The sequence below is a fragment of the Echeneis naucrates genome, chromosome 13 (genome assembly GCF_900963305.1).
Source record: "Echeneis naucrates chromosome 13, fEcheNa1.1, whole genome shotgun sequence".
Taxonomy (NCBI): Eukaryota; Metazoa; Chordata; class Actinopteri; order Carangiformes; family Echeneidae; genus Echeneis; species Echeneis naucrates.
Window position 1 is genome coordinate 11,112,716 of NC_042523.1, and position 22,760 is coordinate 11,135,475.

The 22,760-nt window shown below is 39.4% G+C and overlaps 1 protein-coding gene across 1 annotated transcript in view; it reads left to right on the forward strand.

The window, feature by feature from the left end:
• The window catches only part of plch1 (phospholipase C, eta 1), a 50,667-nt gene that overhangs the window by 22,064 nt on the left and 5,843 nt on the right, over positions 1-22,760 (forward strand). Inside the window, exons 6-20 of the mRNA XM_029517189.1 lie at positions 2,010-2,180; positions 3,390-3,483; positions 5,729-5,932; positions 6,573-6,693; positions 10,076-10,247; positions 12,196-12,303; positions 15,104-15,259; positions 15,955-16,017; positions 17,890-17,984; positions 19,666-19,763; positions 19,866-20,045; positions 20,739-20,846; positions 21,498-21,622; positions 21,759-21,843; positions 22,426-22,572. Coding sequence (XP_029373049.1) covers positions 2,010-2,180; positions 3,390-3,483; positions 5,729-5,932; positions 6,573-6,693; positions 10,076-10,247; positions 12,196-12,303; positions 15,104-15,259; positions 15,955-16,017; positions 17,890-17,984; positions 19,666-19,763; positions 19,866-20,045; positions 20,739-20,846; positions 21,498-21,622; positions 21,759-21,843; positions 22,426-22,572 — 1,927 coding nt within the window. The remainder of the gene's footprint in view (positions 1-2,009; positions 2,181-3,389; positions 3,484-5,728; positions 5,933-6,572; positions 6,694-10,075; positions 10,248-12,195; positions 12,304-15,103; positions 15,260-15,954; positions 16,018-17,889; positions 17,985-19,665; positions 19,764-19,865; positions 20,046-20,738; positions 20,847-21,497; positions 21,623-21,758; positions 21,844-22,425; positions 22,573-22,760) is intronic.

Consider the following 22,760-nt stretch of genomic DNA (forward strand, 5'->3'; position numbering starts at 1 on the left):
ATAACACTCACTGCATGTAAAATCTATAGTCAGGGTTTTACATCGCACTCAGAACATATAAGTTACCACGAGTTGCTTTTACATTCATTTCTGAGACATTCCCACACGTGGCTTCAGAGAAATTCATGACAACAACACTCAAGTCCATATATATCATGCTCTTAAATAAAAAAGAACATTTGCATCGATTCGAGCATATAAAATTCCTCACATAAATATTTAAGATCACTGATGTGACATTATTGCTGCATTTTGTTATTTAAATCTGCATTTATGTAGTTCAAATAAATAAGTAAGAAATAGTTCAACACTTTTAGAGGAAAAGGATGAGGTAGTTTAGGTATAAAGCTGTTTCAATTAAAAAAAAAAAAGTCACATTTAATAATGTCACCAAACCAAACTTTTCTAAAGTGAGTGCTAAATTTCTCACTTTAACTAGCTTTTTTCTTATTTATAATAACGATTATTATTTCTGTTCATAACAAACACATTTGTCTTTTTCTGACAAACATGGTTAAGTTCAAATTGTTCATCTTGACATTCAATTATGCTGTTCGAGAGGTTTGATGTATTTGTTTGTGTTTTGATTGATGTTCTCATTTGGACAAGGGAGCCTTTTGGGGTGTTTGTCACAGCTGACCAGAAACAACTGTGTGGAGGTTTGAGAAACAGAGGACTGATCATTATACAGACTCACAAAGCTTAATGCCTGAATCTTTTCCCAGTGACAACACCACACCTTTACGCCCCAATAAGTCTGTTCTGGCCGCAATAAAATTAGACACAGAAGTGTTTATATAAATCTTTCATCTCTATTTAATGAATCGGTTTAAAAGAATAGGGACTTTCAGTGCCATCAGACTTTCAATAGTTATTGTGACAACCACTCGAGAATGAATCATTTCACATCAGAGTGATTTTCAAAACTTGAAATTGAAAATATCATTCAGTATTTTTAGGAAATATTCTGATGTAATAAAATATCTAAAGTGCTAAAGTGCTCTAATAGGCTAAACAAAATTTACACTGTCAGTCAGTTCAGAATTTAATGACTGTCTCCTCCATTCAGGCTCTGGTTGACAGCAGAATTGCCAACAGAACAGCCTGTTTCTGAATCCGGATTCAGATTGTTTTCTGCCCATACATTTCAAGTGCATCACAGTAATTTATCTTGCTGGGTACTTGTGGACCCTGTCTGTGATCGAATCCCCAGTGCCCAAAGTGAGCTCATTATGGGAGCATGATGGAGGCATTAGCTGGTATTATTAGATTTGGTGTGGAGTCGAATGAGCCCCCATGAGATCCAGGTAATATGAGAACCTGGATCCCAGCGAGCAGTAGGAGAAAAGTAGCAGAATGAAATGAGCAGTGAGCCACATGTGGTGACATATGAGGTTAGGAAAAGGAAAAATAGGTTGAGGAGGAGGGCTGGATTAATGTGTTTGTGTCATAAAAGCTGGCACATCCTGTGTGGTTACTGGTGTGAATTACTCTTGGTATTAATGTGAAACAGAAAGCAGCACGGCAAGAGATGGAGAAATGTTGACAGCTTGCAACTGCATATCACAGCTGTTCCTCGACATTTATGGCTGAAGTCTAAAGGTGTCCAAGGTTAGAAAATGCCCATTGACAGTCAGGGTTGGAATTTGCTTATCAGCTGCATTAAACGTGGATTTTCTAACTTATATTAGAGCCTGATAATCATATGAAATGATAATTATGTCTCACTTTAGTCACCTTCACAGATTTTTTTTTTTTTTTGTTTTGCTCCAACTAGCAAGTAGCAAATGACATATCCATACCACCATGGTCGAAACATTTCATAGAAAGAAAAAAAAAAAATCCATTTCAGTGTTTTTTTCAGTTGCATGGTTATTTTCCTGTATCAGCTATCAATGACTGTGTCACACAAATACAATGCAAGCCGTGTGTTTGGGTTTGTGCAGAGTTGGGCTCAGTCAGTTTTTGTAGTTTTGGTCCCAGCATGCATCACCTCCTCTCCTATGCAGGAAGCAGACACGGATGATCAGCAGGGCACACTGACATACGAGGAGTTCTCTGTCTTCTACAAGATGATGTCTCTGAGACGCGACCTGTACCTGCTGATGATGGCATACAGTGAGAAGAAGGACCACCTCACAATGGAGGAGCTGGCCAACTTCCTACGTACTGAGCAGAAGGTGAGAGGTCACGCTGGTCATGCTGGTCTTGGGTGAGAAGCAATAATATGCTCTAGCAATGACGTCTCTTTGGAATTGGGACTTTTCAGTTTGAGAAGCAGAGAAGAGATATTTCCCATCACCTTCTCAAGTCTAACACATATTTCTGTCTCAGCTGTCTGCCCAGAGGACTCTGCTCTACTGAGCCAATCCTTCATGCCTAAAATAGTTTATTTTTTTCCCTCAGTGCTTTGTCTTTTGTGGGTGCTTTTGACACACTCTTTCCTCTCTCACATTCAGCATTAATATGATTCTCTAAACAAGCTGCTGGTGTGATGTTAATTTTATAGTCAAACAAATGTATTATAAATAATAGTGGCTTGGTTTTGCACTCAGCCATTGTAATTCAATCTGGTTGTAAAAACCAGTTGAACTAGTTGTAGTCATTTTTTATGCAAACCTTAAATATCTTGCACAGGAAACCTCAAAGCTTCCATCACTGTGTTGTCAATACAACATGAGTTTCAAAATTAATTACATTTCCAATTTAATTTAGTTTAGTTTCAATATTCATCTCATTTAGAATAACTAACAATATTGCAAGCACTCACTGCTAAAAACTATCAAAACAGATAAACTGACTTTTGGTGGAGACTGAATCATCACAATAAACCGCTCTGCCTTCACACAGTCCGCCTTTCCATTTATTCTGTGAACCTGTGCAGAGTTCAGTATTTTTTTCCCATAATGCCAAAAAAAGAGTACTCCAGGGTTAGGGTTATGACTTGTTTCACAGCTGCTGTGGAGCTGCCGGGAAACAGCGGTGTGCTTTCAACTCACTGAGCCTCATTTCTATAGCAGCATTTTATTACATGTACCATTATTGCTAAAAGACACAAAGGGATAAACACAAGACACACAGAGCATGAATGGGAGGGAGAGAAAGAAGACATTGGCAACTAATAAGCCAAATGCAGGAAATCAGAGGAACATGCAAGCAACAAAAAATGTGAGAAACTGCAAATGTGACAACAGAAACAGGGTTTTAGTCTTTTTTAAATATTTCAACCAGTTACAGAAAGTGTTGAAAGTTGACCTGCAGCCAGCCCAGCCGAAAAAAGGTGATAGTTAAGAAATGAGAGGAGGAGACTTTGTGTGGATATGCAACTGTTCATAAATGCTGCTACAGATATAGATAGATGTGTTCTTCATCTTTTTTTTTTTCTGCAGATGGCCAACGTAACTCCAGACTATGTTGCAGAAATCATTGACAAGTTTGAGGTGTCTGATGAGAATAAACAAAGAAGCATTATGGGGATTGAAGGTAATGCTCTCCCACTTCCCAATCATCCTTCAAAGATTTACTTGCTCAGTTCTTTTGTTTTTTTCATCTTGTGCCCATCTGTTCTTTATCTTTCCCCCATTTGTTTGAGTCAATATATGCCATCAGTTTCCATCAGTTATTCCATGTTATATATAAATTAAAAAAAACGCTATGATTAGAATTTATGCCATCAAGTTTGTTTAGGACAGAGTTAAACACAATCAGATTATCAACAGCAAAATTTACAATCAGGGACAAAAGAAATTTGTTTAAATAATCACCTCTCCCCCTTTCCAAAGCTTTTGAATCTCAATACATTGAAATGAAGAAAGCGATTCCTATCACAAAGCACTTTGTTTAATTAAGGTTTGAAAAAAAAAAAATAGTACCTGGGTCCAATTTTCCACATCTTTCACATCATGCAAATCACATTAAGTGTTTATCCCCTAATCATTCTTGATTTGGTCACAAACCAGACAAGACCAAGACCTTTAGTTTTAGTTTTATTCACTTTTAAATGTTTTCTTGCTCCCAACATTCAAAATCTTAACAACAAAAAACATCAACACAATGGGGTCTGAGAAGATAGCATTATGCCCCTTTATGTTTCTGGGACACTTGGGCTTAGTGTGAGAAAATGGGAAGTCAGAATGAGGGCACTGGGGAAGAGAAAGATAAATGTCTGATTGAAAGGAGAGAAATGACTATGGGGAGAAGAGATGAGAGGAGGAGGGTGAGACTAATCTTGTCATTGGAAGCGTGAAAGCTAACACTATCTATGTCTGGCCGATCAGACCAATATGCCTGAAGTCCTCCATGGCCCGAGATGTGTCTTTCTAAACATGCAGTGTGTGCAGATGTGACAGAAATGTTGAAACTGATTTACATTACAATACAATTTGATGTAACTGCAGTATTTTGTCTCTTTGAAAACTTGATATTATATTTTGTTTAGTTCATGAAGGTATCAAGGTCACATTGTGGGATGTTAAAATTTGGATTCATCCTGGATTTAAATTATGTATCAAATTTGATCATGGACCTCCTATAGGAATGAGCTCTTATTTTCCCATCACTCCTTCACATTCACTTTATCTCCATCAATTGGCTTCTTCTTATAGATAGATAGATAGATAGATATACTTTATTTATCCCAGGCTGGGAAATCACAGTGTAGCAGCAGCATTACACACAGAGACATCAAACAAAATAGGAAGAGAATAAAAATATATACAGTAAGAAACTAATTATACATGATAAATATCAAAATAGCAAGCAAAGGAAAAAGTATATACAACAAATGGCAGTGTTGGTTTAGTGCAAAGTTAAGTTAAAAGAGTTAAAAAAAAAAAAAAGGAGAACTGTTTCTAGAGAATAAAGTGTGCAGTGACTGTAAGTGATGATCAGAGTTATTGTAGCTGTTATTATACAGTGTGATGGCATGTGGCAGGAAAGATTTCCTGTATGTCTCTCTCTCTGGTCTTGTTGATGTTCAGCCTCAGGTGATTCTGTTCAGACTACTCTTCTCCATTCTTCTCCCTCGTTTGCTTTGTTGCTTATTCCTGATTTCGCCTTCTCTTGGAATTCCTGCCTCATTTTTAGTCTTCCTCTCTGGATGAAAGGAGGCTTTCTTCCCTGTAACTGCTCTTTGTGTTGTAGGCTGTTACCTTCAAAAAGTTTGCAACCACAGTACTGTGGTTTGAATGCATTTGTGTGTCACCTTTCAGTATTTCCTGGAGACACGTAGATGCTCCTGCCAGGGGCCGTTAAAAGCTTCATGTTGGGATCTGGTTGATGGAAGTTTGAAGTTGAATTGTTTTTTGTGTTTTTTCAACGTACAGTTGAAGGGGATGGGAATGTCACTGGGGCAAGTCATTGTGCCAGTGAATCTCAAGATCTAGAGATATTTCCCAGAATGTGAGTAAACCTTTAACAGGCTTGTGCTACATGATGAAGAGTCATGAGATCATTAAAGTCAATATCCTCTGGGCACCATGACTGTGTGCACCAAATGCTCGAGGCTTTTCACTTCAATCTAAATGTGGCAACCACAAGGTACCATTTCCAAAAACAAGCTGGAGGCACCACAATCATTAGGAGTCACCAACTGAAGGCAGCAAATGTCTACAAAATCAGTCCATCCAATCACTGTGGAGACGTTATCAGTAGATGTGACCATTCACATTTATATGAATTCCCCAATTCACTGATTTATACTTCGGCCTTCTATTTTTTTTTCCATCAGGTTTTACAAGTTTCATGCGCAGTCCAACTTGTGACATTTTCAACCCTTTGCACCATGAGGTGAATCAAGACATGGAGCAGCCACTCTCTAACTACTTCATCGCCTCCTCCCATAATACATACCTGACTGGAGACCAGCTTCTTTCCCACTCTAAGACCGACATGTATGCCTGGGTGCTGCAGTCCGGCTGCCGCTGTGTAGAGGGTATGCATGCATGTGCTTTTGATTTGAACACAAATTACTTACTTAGCAAGCCATACTGGGCTCTGAGAGTTGTTAATGTTATTAGCAAAACTGATTTTCTTAGTATGAAATGTCTAGATTTGGCCTATTGTGATTGTGATTGGATGAGGTGCTTTAATGGCTCCACATAATTGCAGCAAACTCTTCTCACCTCGCTGCAAATGTTATCAGTTTTCTGCTGAAAATCTAAATTAGGATGTGCTGTTAAAGATGACGGGTATTTATGGATGTTAAGGACTTTGCAGCTTTTAATTTTTTTCCTTAAGGTAAGTTCATGTTTTTAAATTAACAAAATTTTTGCTCTGTTTGTGTTTGGTGATAAAATTTCAAACAGACAGACACAGCTAGACCACGCAATGTCGCACCTACTATTGTCTGGGCATTACTCTAACTCTGCTTTGTGTCCAGAGTTCATCAGCATCAACGTTCATTTGGAGAATCTGAAATAGTGCTCAAAGCAGCAGCATCTTCCTGAGATTCAAAGACGATCTGACTGGGGGAGAAGCAGAAAGGCAGAGGAGGATATAAACATTTTCCACATTGCATCATTTCTTCAGGCTTTTTTTTTTTGTTTGTTTTCTTTTCTTTTTTCTCACCACAGTCGACTGTTGGGATGGCCCAGAAGGAGAACCAATGGTCCAACATGGCTACACTCTGACCTCCAAGATACCATTCAAGTCTGTAATAGAGACCATCAATAAATATGCCTTCATAAATAACCAGTGAGTTGCAGCTCCCTGTGGTGCAGTATTGTTGTAGTGTGCTGTTGCATGTGTGAGATTGTTTGTGACATTTTATGGAATGTAGATACCATTATCCCACAGGTATTGCTGTGTGAGAAAAATGGTCTTGAATGGCAAATAGAAATGCCATTTTACTGATTTCCTCCTTAGCTTACTTTTACTCATAAATCTCACTAAAACATCACTTCTGGTTTGCATTTTGCAGCATAAATGACATTCTTTGCGTCAAGACAAACAACACTGTATTTTTCAGTGTGCACGCACAAACACACTACACACATTACACACACCACACACTACACTGTATTAGCAGCAATGGAAGGAAAAATTGTTATTCCTTTTGTTATTCCTTCCCAATCTGTTATTTCTCACAATGTTATGATGAAATATCGCTGAATTTGTTTGAACGTTTCCCTCCAAGGTTTCTCATATACGCCAGACCGCCTTTAGCTTTGATTGCGGCACGCATTCGCTGCGGCATAGTCTCGATAAGCTTTGACAGTGTTAGAGCATTTATTTCTGTCCAGAGTTGCATTAATTTTTCCCCAAGATCTTGTATTGATGATTGGAGAGTCGCACCACTGCACCAAATCTTATCCATCCCAAAGTCTGGACTCATCAGACCACATGGCCTTCTTCCATTGCTCTAGAGTCCAGTCTTTATGCTCCCTAGCAAATTGAAGCAGGTTTTTCTGATTAGTCTCACTGATAAGTGGATTTCGTAAGGCTACTCAGGCGTTTAGTCCCAATCCCTTGAGTTCCCTTCACATTGTGCGTGTGGAAATGCTCTTACTTTCATCATTAATCTTCTCCTGTTGTTGTTTTTTTTTTTTATTCGACTTCACCAAACGTTTAAGTGATCATCAGTTGCAGTCATTCAATGCTTCTTGCTTGAAGATGATGGTTCCCCACTATCCTTCCAGTTTTTAATAATGCATTGGACAATTCTTAATCAACTTTAATCATCGTTTCAGCGTTCTCTTTATAAGTTTTCTTTGCTTGATGCATGCCAATAATTTGACCCTTCTGAAACAGATTAACATCTGTTCTGCAACCGCGGGATGTGTCTTCCGACATGGGGTTGTTTAAGAAATGAGAAGCTACTCACTGCATCAGCAACTTGTTGCCAGCTGAAACATAATCATCCATGCAGTAATTATGCAGTCGGAGGCTCTTACCTATTTGCTTAGTTAAATCTAGGTGTTGACTATTTTTTTGGACAGGCAGTGTATGTGGCAACATTTAAAAAGCCAGGTTTGACTTCTTCAGAGAACACTGTTCCTGGCAGTAATTAGCACCTATTACTGAGCCATCTGCTTTGCAGCATTTCCTCCGGCTCCCCGAGGAAACGTTTGTCTCTGCTGGGTCCAACAATACCCAAACAAAGTGGTGAATGATGCAGCGCGCTGTCTCGTGCTCACATCCATTGCAGCTACTTTAGACGGCAGCAGCTGTGTTATAAAATAGCATTTTATTCTGAAGTGCAAGCAATATTGAAATTAAATACTGGAATCAATAAGAGTAACGACAATTGGCAGGGGGTTGTTGGAACAATCACTCAGATCAGATCAAAGTTGTCTTATATAATAGCTGTCAACTTAACTTCTGTCTCAGTTTTGATGCTTTGTTATTGTTACTGGTTTTAAAGGGACAGTTCAACACTCTGTAACTGGCTTTCTTATTGATAGTTAGATTAAAAGGTTGCTACAGCTCTCATAACTGAAAATCAATGATGATGGGATAATGACTGGCTGCAAGCAACACAGCTGAGCATAAATCCTCCAGACTTTTGAATTATTTTTACCCATTAGCTTTTGTATGAACTGAATAAACCAAATATATTGTGTCAGGTACGGAGCTTTAAAGTTGTTGTCTGGTTTGCCAGCTGACAATATTTGTAAGAGACTTTCCCAAAAAACTGGACCAAAGTTGTTTGTAATAAGCGGACTTTGCAGCTTGTGAGGTCAACCTGTTCCTCTCTCATCTTAAGAGCTGCTGTGGCTGCTGTTTGGATAAATTAACATGCAGCAACAAAAGGAAACACTCATCCACCTTTTATCTGGTTTCTTTGACCTTACTGATGCGTGAAAGTTGTTGACCTTTGAATTGATTGTACGTAAAACATGTCAAGCAGCACGAACTCAGTGATGAATCACAGAACAAAACGGTAATGTTAAAGCAAAACAGGGAAACAACACGAAGACAAAAGAGAGATGGGGCGACACTTTAGGAACTGTCAGACCTGCTCACATTAAAGCACATTAAAACCCTTTTAGTGAATGGCTGCCTGCTATGCCCTTTGACTTATCCTGCTTTTCCCTCTCTTTAATTTCTTTTTGGTTTTTACATAATGTGTTCAACGAATAAGAGCTGAAACTATCAGCTGATCAATTGATTGAAGGACACACACACACACACACACACACACACACACACACACACACACACACACACACACACACACTCACTCACTCACTCACACTTTGTGCTGTTTCCCCAACCAGATAAAAGGTGGATGAGAATTTGCTTTTGCTGTTAATTTATTCAGTATTTATTGATTTTCTTGGATCATTTTATATGTTGTGTGATTGGGAATATCTTTGAGTCCTACTATTTATCCAGTTATCTGTAGTAAACAATGAAGATAAGGCAATTCACATTTGCTAATTAGAAAATACCTGCAGATTTAATTTCTTATTAATTAGTCATTTGTAAATATGCTGACATTGAGAGCAGTTTATTAAATTCAACATCTTGAATTAATCTCTCCATTCTGTTTGCTCCTCTCACCATTTATATTCTGCTGATATTTTATCATCAGCGAGACCTGGTTTTGTTAATTAATGATCCCTGGGTTGAGTTCAATGGAGTGAGTTTCTGCTCTCAGTGACATGCTCACATACACACACATTACATAGCTCACTGAGCTGCCTCACTGTTTCACCTGAGAGGCGCCCCTGGGTTTCACTGCCTGCGTTCAAGATGAAATAACTCTGGATGTTTCCCTCTTTTTGTCTTTGGCAAAAGATCCTTTTGTGCGTTTAAGTGTGTGTTTGAGTCTGTGTTGCGGGAATAGAGGTGGAGGTGAGAATCGGGTTCTGTCCCCTGGGGGAGAGCTGTCAGTCTGACAAACCTGACATTTGAGGTGTGCTGCTGTGTGGCCACAAGTCATTTCACCCTTTCTAAATGAAAACACACACAAACACACACCATGCCACAAAAAGGGGCGCGCTTATGCAGCTGTATTTTTAGCGTTGACCTCTCTGTTCTGTCTGTTGGATTTGAGAAACTAAGCTTCAGTTTGAAATGTGATTCTCGCTTAGAAACCAGAGTATAAATATCTGCCCTTTTTTCCCTGCAGGTACCCGGTTATTCTGTCAATCGAGAACCACTGCAGCATCCAGCAGCAAAAAAAGATAGCTCAATACCTGCGAGAGATTTTTGGAGATAAACTCGATGTTGGAGATGCACTGACCAGAGACTCTAAAACTTTACCCAGCCCTCACAGCCTGCAGGGCAAAATACTCATCAAAGTAAGACCAGATGGATGGATGGATGGATGGATGGATGGATGGAGTAATAGTGCATGCATTTTAAAATAAAAAATATATTGATGCATTAAAATATACTCGGCTATTAGAATAATCACAGCTCTCAATTCATGTGAGAAAACAGAGCACGGCTCAACATATTTTACTTCATGTGCTGTGCGGTACTCAGGAAGACTGTGTGAAAAAGACACTGTGAAAACACAAGATATTGCCAAAAAGGGTGAGAAGGAAGAGTTGATAGGTAGGACCAAACCGGGCCATTGTATTACTCATGTATGTGAAAAGAAAGAAGGAAAAGTGGCTGGCATGTATTGATGTTGTGAACATCTTATTTTTCAAAAACTGTTATTCATTGATATTACAATTCAGGATGACTGAATGATGTGAGGTTTGTGTTCCATAAAAAGAAGTACACTTTGTGTTTTACCACATTAGAATTTTAAGTAAGGCTAAAGTATAAAAAACAAAAAAGCTGCAACAACAGCATTTTATCTCTAATTTCACTCACTCGAATGAGCTTTTAAACTCTGTCATGAGTTTGAAATCAATCCATAACACACAGACATACATTAAGTCTTCAAAACATTGTGGGGCAGTTCACACGCTTTAAGACTGAAAAGTTGACGGGATTGTACGATGCGCTGTGTTGACCGATGTCAGTGCATTTTCAGCATGTATGGATTACTAGTTACTTAGAAGGGAACACAAGCTGATATTTTCAGAGTTCTGCAAAAAGTCTTAGTTAGAGTTGAATGGTTATGTGTGAGATGAGCATCTAGTTCAACCATGAGCTTGAAGGACAAGTTGCACATTTTGAAAATATGCTTGATCATTGTGGAAAACTGTTGACTTTTCACAGCAAGCTTATCTCTGTGCAACAAAAAGTGTCAGAGCTCCAAAAGGCAGGGCAGGTTCTTTGTTCGATGATCGGTGCTTGAAAAGAAGAAGAAGAAGAAGAAGAAAAAAGTCCCAACAGCTGAGCTGTACTTTTTAAGCTCTTTTTAGCTCTTATTTTGATGGGCTCAGACGCAGAATATCCTGCCCATGGAGATGGCACATTTAGATGTGCAAAAGCTTTCAGCATTTATTGTTTTATTGTCTTAAAACCAAATAATTGTTTTATCTGTAAAGGACACCTCCGTTGTTCCCTGGAAAAGGGAGCTCTGGCTTACCCCCTCACCAGCCAGATGTCTGAAAAATGAAAACACATTACTGATTTTCTATAAAGGCCTTTAGTCCTCCCTAACAGTTCTCCTCCATCCCTTTCCACCCCTTCCCTGCATTTGTTGAGAGCCTTTCTCCTCTCTTCATCCCCTCATTGCAGCGAGCGATACAGAGAGTCAAAAACTGCAAAGTAGAGAAAGATGTTAGCAGGGTTTTTTTGGACAGTCACAGCGAGAAGGAGGGGAGGGTGGACGACTGGCGGTGCTTATGACAGCCGGTGAAAGACACATATAAGCAGGAAGCTGCCGGAGTTGGCAATTGATTTTTCAAAGAAGAAGAAGAAGATGAAGCTTAGAAAATCTTGACTCCCACTCACACCTTCAGAATGGCTCACTAATGGGCTTCCACTCTGCTGAAAGAGCTGCTCAGGGAGCTTCTAACAGAATCTATAGCTGATTATACATTGTGTGTGTTGGTATGTGTGTGTACAAGTGTGTGTTTTATGCCCTCTTGTGGGGTTATCGGTGGCAGCAGTAGCCTGTAAACAGTAACCAGCAGTGAAATAAGCCAAATAAAGGAGGCGGCTACTTTAATGTGTGTCTGTCCATTTTTGTGTTCATCATCAAGTGAATGCCTGACTGTTATAGACGTACAACCTGTGAGAGAGTTGAGAGAAGGGTTGTGTTGCATTTGAGACATGTAAAAAGGTCGGATGCATGTTTGTCACACTTCTTCGATGTCTTTTGTCTCTCTGTCCTCCCTCAAGGGGAAGCGTCTCCCTGCCTACCTGTCTGCTGACGCAGAGGAAGGGGAAGTATCTGATGATGACAGCGCAGATGAAATTGAGGACGACTTCAAGCTCAAAAGCAGTAACGTAAGAAAGAAAGAAAGAATGAAATATATATTCAGTGTTTTCAAATAGGCCCGAACGGTGACATAGTGGTGGCACTGTTATCACAGAATAGTGGGGTTGTGGGGTTGTGGGGTCGTGGGTTCGGTTCCCGGCCTGGGGCCTTTCTGTGACAAGTTTGCATGTTCTCTCTGTGTCTGTGTGGGTTTCCTTCCACCGTCCAAAAACATCATGTTTGGGTTAATGGTGACTTTAAATTGTCTGTAGGTCTGAGTGTGAGTGTGGGTGGTTGTTGGACTGATGGACTGGTGACCTGTCCAGGGTGACCCCGCCCTCACCCAATGTGAGCTGGGATTGGCTCCAGCACCCCCCATGACCCGGAAATGGATAAACAGATAAACCTTTTCAGTCCAATGTGATTTTTATATTATTTTTGCTTAACCTGCTGCCTGCATCTGTTTAGGAAACTTTCTTTTTGGGTCCATATTTGTTATTTCAGTGCTGCCTAATCTATTCATCAAACACTGAGACAGCAACAGCCCTATCAGAAAAAAAGATTATGAAATAAAAAAACTACAGAAAAAGAAAACTTAATGCGAGATTGATGATGTTAGAGGTTCAGACACACCCCTCCACAGACAGGCATCACAAACCGAAATTAGATAATGGAGCTTAATGATGTGCTGGATCTTATGACTTAAGTAATTGGGTAGTGATGTTTGTGCCTGCAATGCTTTTTTTGATCATCATTGCTTTAGTGCTTTAATGTTTCGGAATAATCAACGCTTAATGAAGCAGATATAAATATTAAATCAGTGCAAGAACTTGGATTGTAAAATATGTCAGAGCGTCTTATTGCTATTTGTGGATATACGTCCCCCCTAAACTCTTGTAATTTTCATCATTCATTCAGTCATTTATTTATTCAGTGAAACACTATTGCCAGGATCCCCATTCCCACATTTAAAGCAGGAAAACACTCCAGATGGTCTCGTTGTGTAACTGAAAATTGCATCATTCTTCCACATTTAGCTGGAGGTAAGAGGGCCAGAAATGCCACTTTGGATTATCACTGCATTTTAAATGGGAGGTGGCAGGTTTCCACTAATGAAGGGTTTTGTATTCAGCTCATTAAACACCACTATCACTGCAGTAATACTGGGCTTTGAATCAAAACATCTGTATACGTTGTCAATCTTTATGCTGCTTGAATTTCGCCCCCTCTTTTTTTTTTTTTTTTTATTCAAATTTAATTTACTTTGTCTGCATCTACATACCACATAAGTACTTTTTAATTAACATGTATTCGCATTGAGATTTTGCACTACGGGGAATTGTTTGCAACGTCAGACAGGCTCCACACTTCCACCATATACCACCTGTTGTAAAGGTTTGCAATAGCAGTTTCGCAGTTAGGTCCTGCAGATGTACATGAACTTACTGGTGTGTTACTTTACACCTGGTGGTGGAAAATGGTCATGATTCATTAGTTTACAGCTCACTGCAGTGTGCTTCATTTTTGTAATAATGGGGATGAGGCTGATTTTAACAAATGCAGTGTTAAAAAAAGTGTGGATCTTTTTATCTGTTTCCCAAAATACCGAACTATTGCTACTATTAATCTTGGCTGTTGGCTGATATGTCTGTTTTAATGTTTCACAAATACACACTTATATTAACATCTAGTCAATAGTGAATACAGGACTTTGAGGAGTTAAAACCAAGCATTAGATTTTCAAGATGTTCAGAGTTTAAGTTGGACACTTGGAACAGTGTAACCTTTGTATTCACTGAGGGGACAGATGCAAATGCTAAATGTGGCCAGATGTCAAGACGAGGACGTAAATGTATTTGAAAGTGAACCCTGTGAGACCAAAGCCTGCTCTGAACACCGTGCCACTTTGCCAAGGATTTCTTTGAATGGCTTTCTGCTGCGAGCACAGCTTGTTCTCCTGAAATAGACTACTTGCAGTTTTAAAGGCAGTTAACGTACCCCCAGAAACTAACAGTGACAGTGTTTAGTGACAGCAGAATGACATTAACATTAGCTTTGGTATTTCATGACAGCAGCAATTTTCCCCTTCAGTTGTCATTTTGCTCCCTTTCCTGCATGTACAGCTATTAGCAGGCAGCACGGGAGATTGAAAGGCTAAATCTGCTGTTATATCAGACAGTAAGAAGGATATGAGCACTGCACTGAACGGATACGCTTGGGTAATCATACTTGTTGCAGATATTTATGATGCTCAGTCCTGATCTGATTCTGGCTTGAACATGTAGGCCTACCCGTGGATTTGTCGTATTTTCCAGTAATTTGTTTGCCATTTGTTTAGCAGTTTGCTTTCATACCTTTATAGAAGAAGATGTGTCGGTGCTCATAGGGGCTGGACACACTGCCCACATAAACTGTTTATAAATATAGAGTACTTGACATCACCCATCGGGCTCCTCTGTTGAAACCAAGTTGGTTCACTTCCACTTTCCAAAAAGATGCAAAGAGGTGGAGCATTTAGACTTTGATGAATAAAAGCGAAAATGAAAAAATGAAACTGTGGCAAGTATTGTAGTTGTGAGCATCATTAGCACAGTTGGTCATTTTGTTTGAAGGCTAACCCCAAGCGAATGGATTTGTGGGATAATTAGCTCACTAACGAGTTAAGACAATGAGTCAGGCTGCTAATTATCACTAAAATAATAGCTCAGCTCAACTTGAAAAGCAGGTAAAAAGGGTACCAACCGCCTTCATTTCCTGTTACGGCTGTCTTGCTTGCCCAACTTTATTTTTTACAATCTTTCCCACTAACTATTATCTTCTGTCGCACAGGACAATGGTCACCATCAGGTCGAGTCTCACATTCGAAAGAAACTGGACTCCCTCCTAAAGGAGTCTAGAATTGGAGACAAGGAAGATACTGACAGCTTCAGCATCCGAGCTTTGCTGCGGGCCACGCACCAGGGCCTCCAGAAAAACCTCCGGCAGGTATGAGCATCAAGACAGAGCTGCATATGGAGCAGAGAAGTCCTTGTCAGCAGATGAAGAAAGGGGGCAAACAAAAAAACTCGGTAGTTACTGCTCAAAAGTGAAGCAAACCATCTGAACAGAACAAAATGGCCAAACAGCTTCTCCTCAGGCCATGCTGAAGGGACCATGCTATTTCCGCCCACATGGGTGGTGTTTCGTCAAACCCATGTCAAAACACACTCAGTGATGGGACACTAAATATCTGCAGTGTTACTTAATATTTAATTTCCCTGCATTCCTTGTGTGCTATTTATAGCAGCTTCAGTTTTCTGACAGCCATTTTAATGTGGTTGGTATTATGCATCAGGGTTTCCTCCTCTTTTTTTATCTCCTCTCACTTTGTTGGTGATCCCTTTCACCTCATTCTGTGTAGAAATCTTTTTTTGTCTCTGTCATCATGACTGTAAATTTCCTTCTTCTTTTTTCACTTTCTCTCTTTTTGGTACTTTTTGGTACTCAGCTGTGCTGTGCTGGTTTGGCTTGTGTCTCTTGGAGCTCCTCCAGCTTCTGAGCTTCAGGGTTTAAGTGACTCACTGGGCGCTAATGTGCTTGTTATTAGATTCACACCACATGATCTACACACATGAATGTAAACAAACACAAACACACACACACGCATGAAGAGTTTCTTAATGTGTTCTCCTTTTCTCTAGAGCTCCAGAGGGGTTCTGAAGAAATCCCAGAGCAAATCCCTTATCACCACTCTTAAACAGAAGGTGAGGAAATTGCATTCTTTCTTCATTCTCAATCTATTTATTTGGGGTGTTGAATCAGGTTAGCTCATTTTCAGGAGAAGTGACAGTGAAACCTTTGCAGTGCAGCACAAAATCAACACCTTGATTTTATTGAGAGGAGCTGATGAATGTGGCGGCCAGGTCACATGTTTCGAGTGGATGCATTTTGCTTTCCAGAGGTACGCTGTGATAGACGTGTCAAGATAGAAGAAAACTATAGTTATCATAAGAAACAGTTCAGTAAATAGCCAAAATCACAACATATTGACACATCTGAAACAAACAAGTTGTAATGTGATGAGTGATGAGTGGATTATTTTCTCTGTGAGAGGAAGCCAGGGTAGATGTAGATTCCAGTCCTTCTGCTTCCTGGCTGCCTCCCGCCGCTCTAATGTACTGTACTGTACATTTACTGTACAGACATGCACATGTGTCTTTTCATCTTCCTTTTGGCAAGACTTCAAATCAGTTTATTCATCCACATCAAATTATAACTTATAACTTATAACTTATAATTTTGTTCTGATTAAATGACCTACTTGGAGAAAAATAAAGCTTTTCCATTATATGTATCACTCTACATACATTTTTTTTTTGCCCTCTTTGATATAATTGAGTCAAAGAAATACGCTCCTCAATGTCCTCAATGAAAAGCAACACAATACAACACACCAGCAACAACAAGCAGCAACATAATATAGTTTAAAATATGACCACAAATGTTGTTTCAATACAGCTAAAAGTCCTACAGCCAGGATTTACTGAATAGCTGTTGTATTTGATCACATTTTTCCACTTTTATTTATAGTGTGATATTAGTCTGACTCAAACACAACTAAGAAGCGGAAAGGCCTTCCTCAAAATAACGCATAGAAAATGCTAATATAGAGACCCTTTTGTGAAGCATGTGGGAGGGGCGCAGGGTCATAATATATACTGCCACACTTTTATTCCATTTCCATATCCTCACAACAGCTCAATGTAGTGAATGCATGTGTCAGTCGCATCGGTGAATTACACATGCAGATCTGAAGGGCATATTTTTTTGATGTAGATGCTCCCTGAGATATGTGTTTGTCCTTCTGAAAGCTCCTTATAGTGTCCATAAAGGAGACAAATATTGTGGAATGCACATCATTTCTCCATCAGCCCTTTAGATTGTTGAAGATAGCATCAATTAAATTTTATGATAGACTATAATTTCTTTCCACCTTTTACTTTTAACCATTCACTTCTTTTTATCATCTTCCTCTTTCCCTTATTTTTACAAATTTTACCCTCTAACATCTCCTTCATTCTTCTCATGTTTCCCCACTTTGCATATTATACAACCTCCCACATATGTTTATATATGCATGCAAGAATGGGTGCATGAAATCTGTTGGCAAGAAGCCTAAACCCTGTAATTACTGCAACCATCGTCCCCTTCTCAACTCCAGTTTAGCTCTAATGGAGGTGTTGCTTTTCTCTGAGGAAAAAAAAACAAACACAAAAAACAAAACCCAAACCGCGAGTTCCAATTCTCTATAATTATACACTGTATACCTCAAACACCCACTGACTTGCACAAACACACTCAAACTACTATTACAATGACGCTATGAATCATACAGATGCCTCAATGAAACGATTACGACAAACAAGCACCACCTGCTGTCCTGCAACTTTGTGTGTAGGTTGGTATCATGTATGATGTGTGACATTTGCCTCAGGATACCAAATGATGGGAAAGACATACGTAATACGCTGGTTGATGGTTGGAAAGCTAATTTGAAATCATATTAAATTATACTGTGTGCTCATGTGCTCCCGTGTGTGTGTTTGTGTGTGTGTGTGTGTGTTTTGGTTCCCCAGAGGCACTCCAAATCTAGGCTGACATGCCAAAGCGTGGACAAAGAGGAGGACAGTCCAGAGAAGTCTGGGAGGGAAACTGGAGGACAGTTCAACAGGTGACCTTGGACTTGCTTCACCACCATGCGGACAAACACTGACAGTTATGGGGTTTGATAGCTGCTGCCTGCTGGAAGCATTAAGCCAGCTAAAGCTTGTCCAGTGATCATCCATAGTTGTTTTGAGCAGAGGGGACATTCCTGATTTGTTTATTTTCCCATTTAAAATCTTAAATATACCAGATAAGAAGTGTAAAATAATCACTGCTGCCCAGTTAAGATTTACTGCTCAGATGAGATCAGTAGCAGGTCACTTTACTCACTTTCAAGACATCCTAAATGCAAAAGAGCAAAGAGAGAGCAGTTGGGATGCATGAAGTCAAGACAAAGGGCATCACATCCAGTGGCTCAGAGCTGGGGTTATATGGGAAACGATGTTCAAAGATGGACTTATCTTTACTATTTATGAGGTTGATTTTCTCAAATGGACTTTTAAAGGTCTCATATTATATTGAAGTGAATTATTATTTTTTGATTATAAAATAGAGGTTTCTCCTGAGCTCTTCTATTCAAGCACCCAGAAATCAGTCAGAACAAACGAGAAGAAAGATTCCGATCCTATGTTCCTCTCCCTAACCCTAACCTAACCTCAGAGAAAGTCATTCTCCTGTGCCTGTTGGTTGCATTGACATATTATAAATTCAGAAAGAAAAAAAAAAACAACATTAAATATTTCACTTAAAATTTAAGTTGAATTCATAATTTCTACAACACACCCTAGATGAGTTCAACACAGTGCTACAGTCTCATCGCATGATTTAAGGTAGTGATGCCATCAATACACTTATAGTTTTGTTTAACTCACGTTACTCCTGCCAACTTTATGAGATATGTAATAATTGACTTTTATCCATAATTTTGTACTTGGCATAGTGGCCACTGTTCAGTGAAAGATTGATGTACTTGATATAGTTTGTCAAGCTGGAGATAATTTAAACTGTTAAGGTATTTTAATCTACTTTTAAAATGTACAGCACCTCAGAATTGCAATGAAATGGAGTAAATGAAATCAGTTAATTTCCACCATTTCCCCATGTTTTTGCCTGCATTGCATCCATCCAGTATCCCATGGAGCTCCATCTTGAGGAAAGCTCTATCTTTCCTCAAGCATCATTATGAATTTTCTTTTCACGTTGCTACTGAACAGAGAACAGATCCCGAAGGAAAGAGAATTTTTTTCGGGGTATTCATCCAGCAGCACGATTTTCTTTCATAGACATTCTTTTGTTCAGCCCTGTCTCTTTTTCAACTCTACCTTTGTGAGTGAGCACTGGGCAAGAAATATGGAAATTCAGCTGTGTTTTCCATCATCATTCTCTCTATCAGGCCTTTGTCTCTCTTTGTTATCTCAGTCACTGTTTCTGGTTGCATATTCATATATGCATGGCCTTGGTAGCTGTCACAATGCAGATTCCTGCAACAGTGCGTCTGAATGGCTATGTGACTGACTGTTGTGCAAGACAGTTGCATAGATTTGTGTTATATTTTGAGGGAGTGCATGTGAATGTGCATTTTCCTGCACGGCATGTGCTTGTCTTTGAAGCTCTTTCCTGTGGTTTGCAAGCTGTCTTTCTGAATTTGTTTTTGCCATTATACGTATTTAAAATGGGTAGATAAACTTCTGCATTTCTTCGTATCCGTTTCATTCTCTATGTCTTCTGTCTACTGTCAAATGCTCAAGGGGGGGAAGGAAGAGGAAGACAATGAAACTGAGCAGAGATCTGTCAAACCTGGTGGTGTTCACTAACTCCGTCGCCTCACAGGAGTGTCTGAATGAAGGTGAAATGCCAAAGCTCTGGCTCCTTTACACACTATCGAACAGACAAATCCAGTCTTTACCTTCAAGTTATTTACTCATGACTAACCAATATTTCTCTTCAGGTACTCCAGGTGATGTTCTGTCATTCAGCGAGACCAGAGCACAGTCTCTGGTCCATCACAGGGCTGAACAATTCCTGACTTTTAATCAGAGGCAGCTGTCACGGATTTATCCCTCAGCCTATCGTATTGACTCATCCAACTTCAACCCCCAGTTCTACTGGAATGTGGGCTGCCAGTTGGGTATGACAGTTGTTCAAAGCTTTTTTCCTGTTTAGAGGTTGCATGTTTATGAAAACACAAAGTGTCTTCCCTTTGGCCACATACCTGTCATTGATATATAATGACTTAATAGGCATTGCATGCAAACACAAGGAATACTTTCATAATACACAATACATGAAATAATAGTGCGAGCATCATGAAAACCAAAATCCAAACTGTCCCAGCCAGTTGTCTCTCTTTTTTGTTAACTTCAGAGTTCAAGTTGGTCTCTCAATCTAAGAAAGGATGTTTTCAAGTTCTGCCAAAAAGCAACCGTTACAGAGGAGAATCTTTGTGGTAGATAAACAAATACCAAACTGAAGATGACCTGTGATCTGTGATTTGTATTCATTTTCTTTGTGCCTGTTTCCTTAATCATTTGCTTAACAAAGGTTTCATGATTGCATAGACTCACATGCTGAATAACTAGAAGTTATGAATAAACCAAAGAATATGTGATGAATGTCAAAGACACAGACGCCGAGAAAAATCTGAATCCTCAAATGATTTTTCATTTCTGCCACAGTCTGATATTCTTCATCAGTGATTTTCAGTTTCACAGTGTCATCTGGATAATGATCAAATGAATGGATGGAACACTATATGTGGGTAGACGTTTGGTCAAAATAAGTGGAACAAAATACATTTTCCTCTTTATTTTATCACCTTCAGTTGCTCTGAACTACCAAACAGAGGGCAGGATGATGCAACTCAACAGAGCCAAGTTCATGGTGAACGGCAGCAGTGGCTATGTCCTCAAGCCCCCTCCCATGTGTAAAGGTACTGCAAGAAACAGACCGCATGCACACAAACCAACACAAATTCATCTATAAAGTGCATGTTTGTTCAAGCACGCAGTGATTTACAGTTTGTTTGTCTTGTTCAGATCCAAGTTACGGGTTCAAGTACAGAATTTGGTTTTGTAGGAATGGAATTATGTTGCCTCAAAAATACATACAAGGAACAAGGGGATAAGTAATAGTTATATAATAATAATAATAATAATATAAGCATGGCATACCTTATGATAGTATTGCATATGTAACTGTTACCATGAAATGAAAGGTTCCAAATGAATGCAGCATTTAAGATGATATCGTTATAATATATAACAAAAAATGTAACTAAATAACTAGTCAGTTCTGTGTGCTTGCCCCAGTGAACTAAAACTATTTTCTATTCATTACTTTATGGACTTGTTGAATTGTTACAGCACAAAGAGATTACTAAACTGCTCCAATGCAACGTTTGCTGAAAACATACGACAGTTATGCTTGTGTGTATGTGAATATATTTGCATCGACATCAAACTCTCGTATGTTTTTGAATATGTCTCTTATTTTCACTCTTGTACATGGGTCGGGGTGTTGGAGTTCGGGATTGAGTGATGACATAAATCAAAGTTGCTCTGCTGTCTTCCATCCCCTCAAGGCTCCTTCAACCCATTCAGCGATGACCCACTTCCAGCTTACCCCAAGAAACAGCTCATTCTCAAGATCATTAGTGGACAGCAGTTACCCAAACCACCAGACTCCATGCTTGGGGACCGCGGAGAAGTAAAAAAAAAAAAAAAAAAAAAAAACCCCACACACATAGATATAAGCAACATTTGTTACGTTAGTTACTCAGAGGTATGTGTGTGTATTAATCTATATGCATGCGTTAATTCCATTGTCCTTTCTCCTCTATTAGATTATTGATCCTTTTGTGGAGGTGGAGATCATTGGTCTTCCAGTTGATTGCTGCAAGGAACAGACACGAGTCGTTGATGACAATGGTTAGACGCACACTGATCAACTTCGCATTACTGTACACTCACAAAACGACTGAGGGAAGTTTTAAGTCATTCAGGATTTGCTAAACGTCAGTCCCGAATGACACCTGTTTATGTTGAAATGACGTCATCTCCCTCTGACTGTTTACTTCTAGAACTTTTGCCTTGGTTTTTCCCTGCCTCACCAACCTGTCAGCTGCGAGATGAATACTATCATATCAAATCCAGTTACGGCCTAATAGGATCTTACTTCTATGAACTCCTAACAAAGCAAAGTAGAGATAAACCCATAGCCACTGGATCTGAAGCACTGCGAGGGTCAAAAGTCAGATTTACTAGTTATAAACATGCTAGTGTCACCCCTAACATGTCTCCACACACGGGGGGGTTGCGAGGCCATGGGACCCCAACACTATAGCAAGATTAGTGCACAAAGCATTGATCCATGAAATGCAGCATTTCACACATCACTTCTATCAACATCTGTCTTAGTGTTTTTGTGACTTGTAGGATGAACAGTATTTATGTCCTTGAATGTGACAGATGGAACAGATTGTAATGATATTGAATGTGTATTTTGCTCAGGTTTTAACCCTGTGTGGGAGGAGACTCTTTCCTTTACACTCCACATGGCTGAGGTAGCTTTGGTGCGTTTCCTGGTCTGGGACCATGACCCTATTGGACGGGACTTTATTGGTCAACGCACAGTTGCCTTCAGCAGCCTGATGCCTGGTTTGTGCATAATTTGTCAGATTTAAATGAACTTTTTATTGTATGAATGTTATGAATTTAACTGCCTCTGTAGAATTGCTCTTAAATCCGGATCTCCAAAATAAATGGACTCACACCAGAGCACATACTTTGTGACTTTGGCCACACCATTTTTGATTTGTAGAGTGATCTGCCCGGTTTTTTGGCTA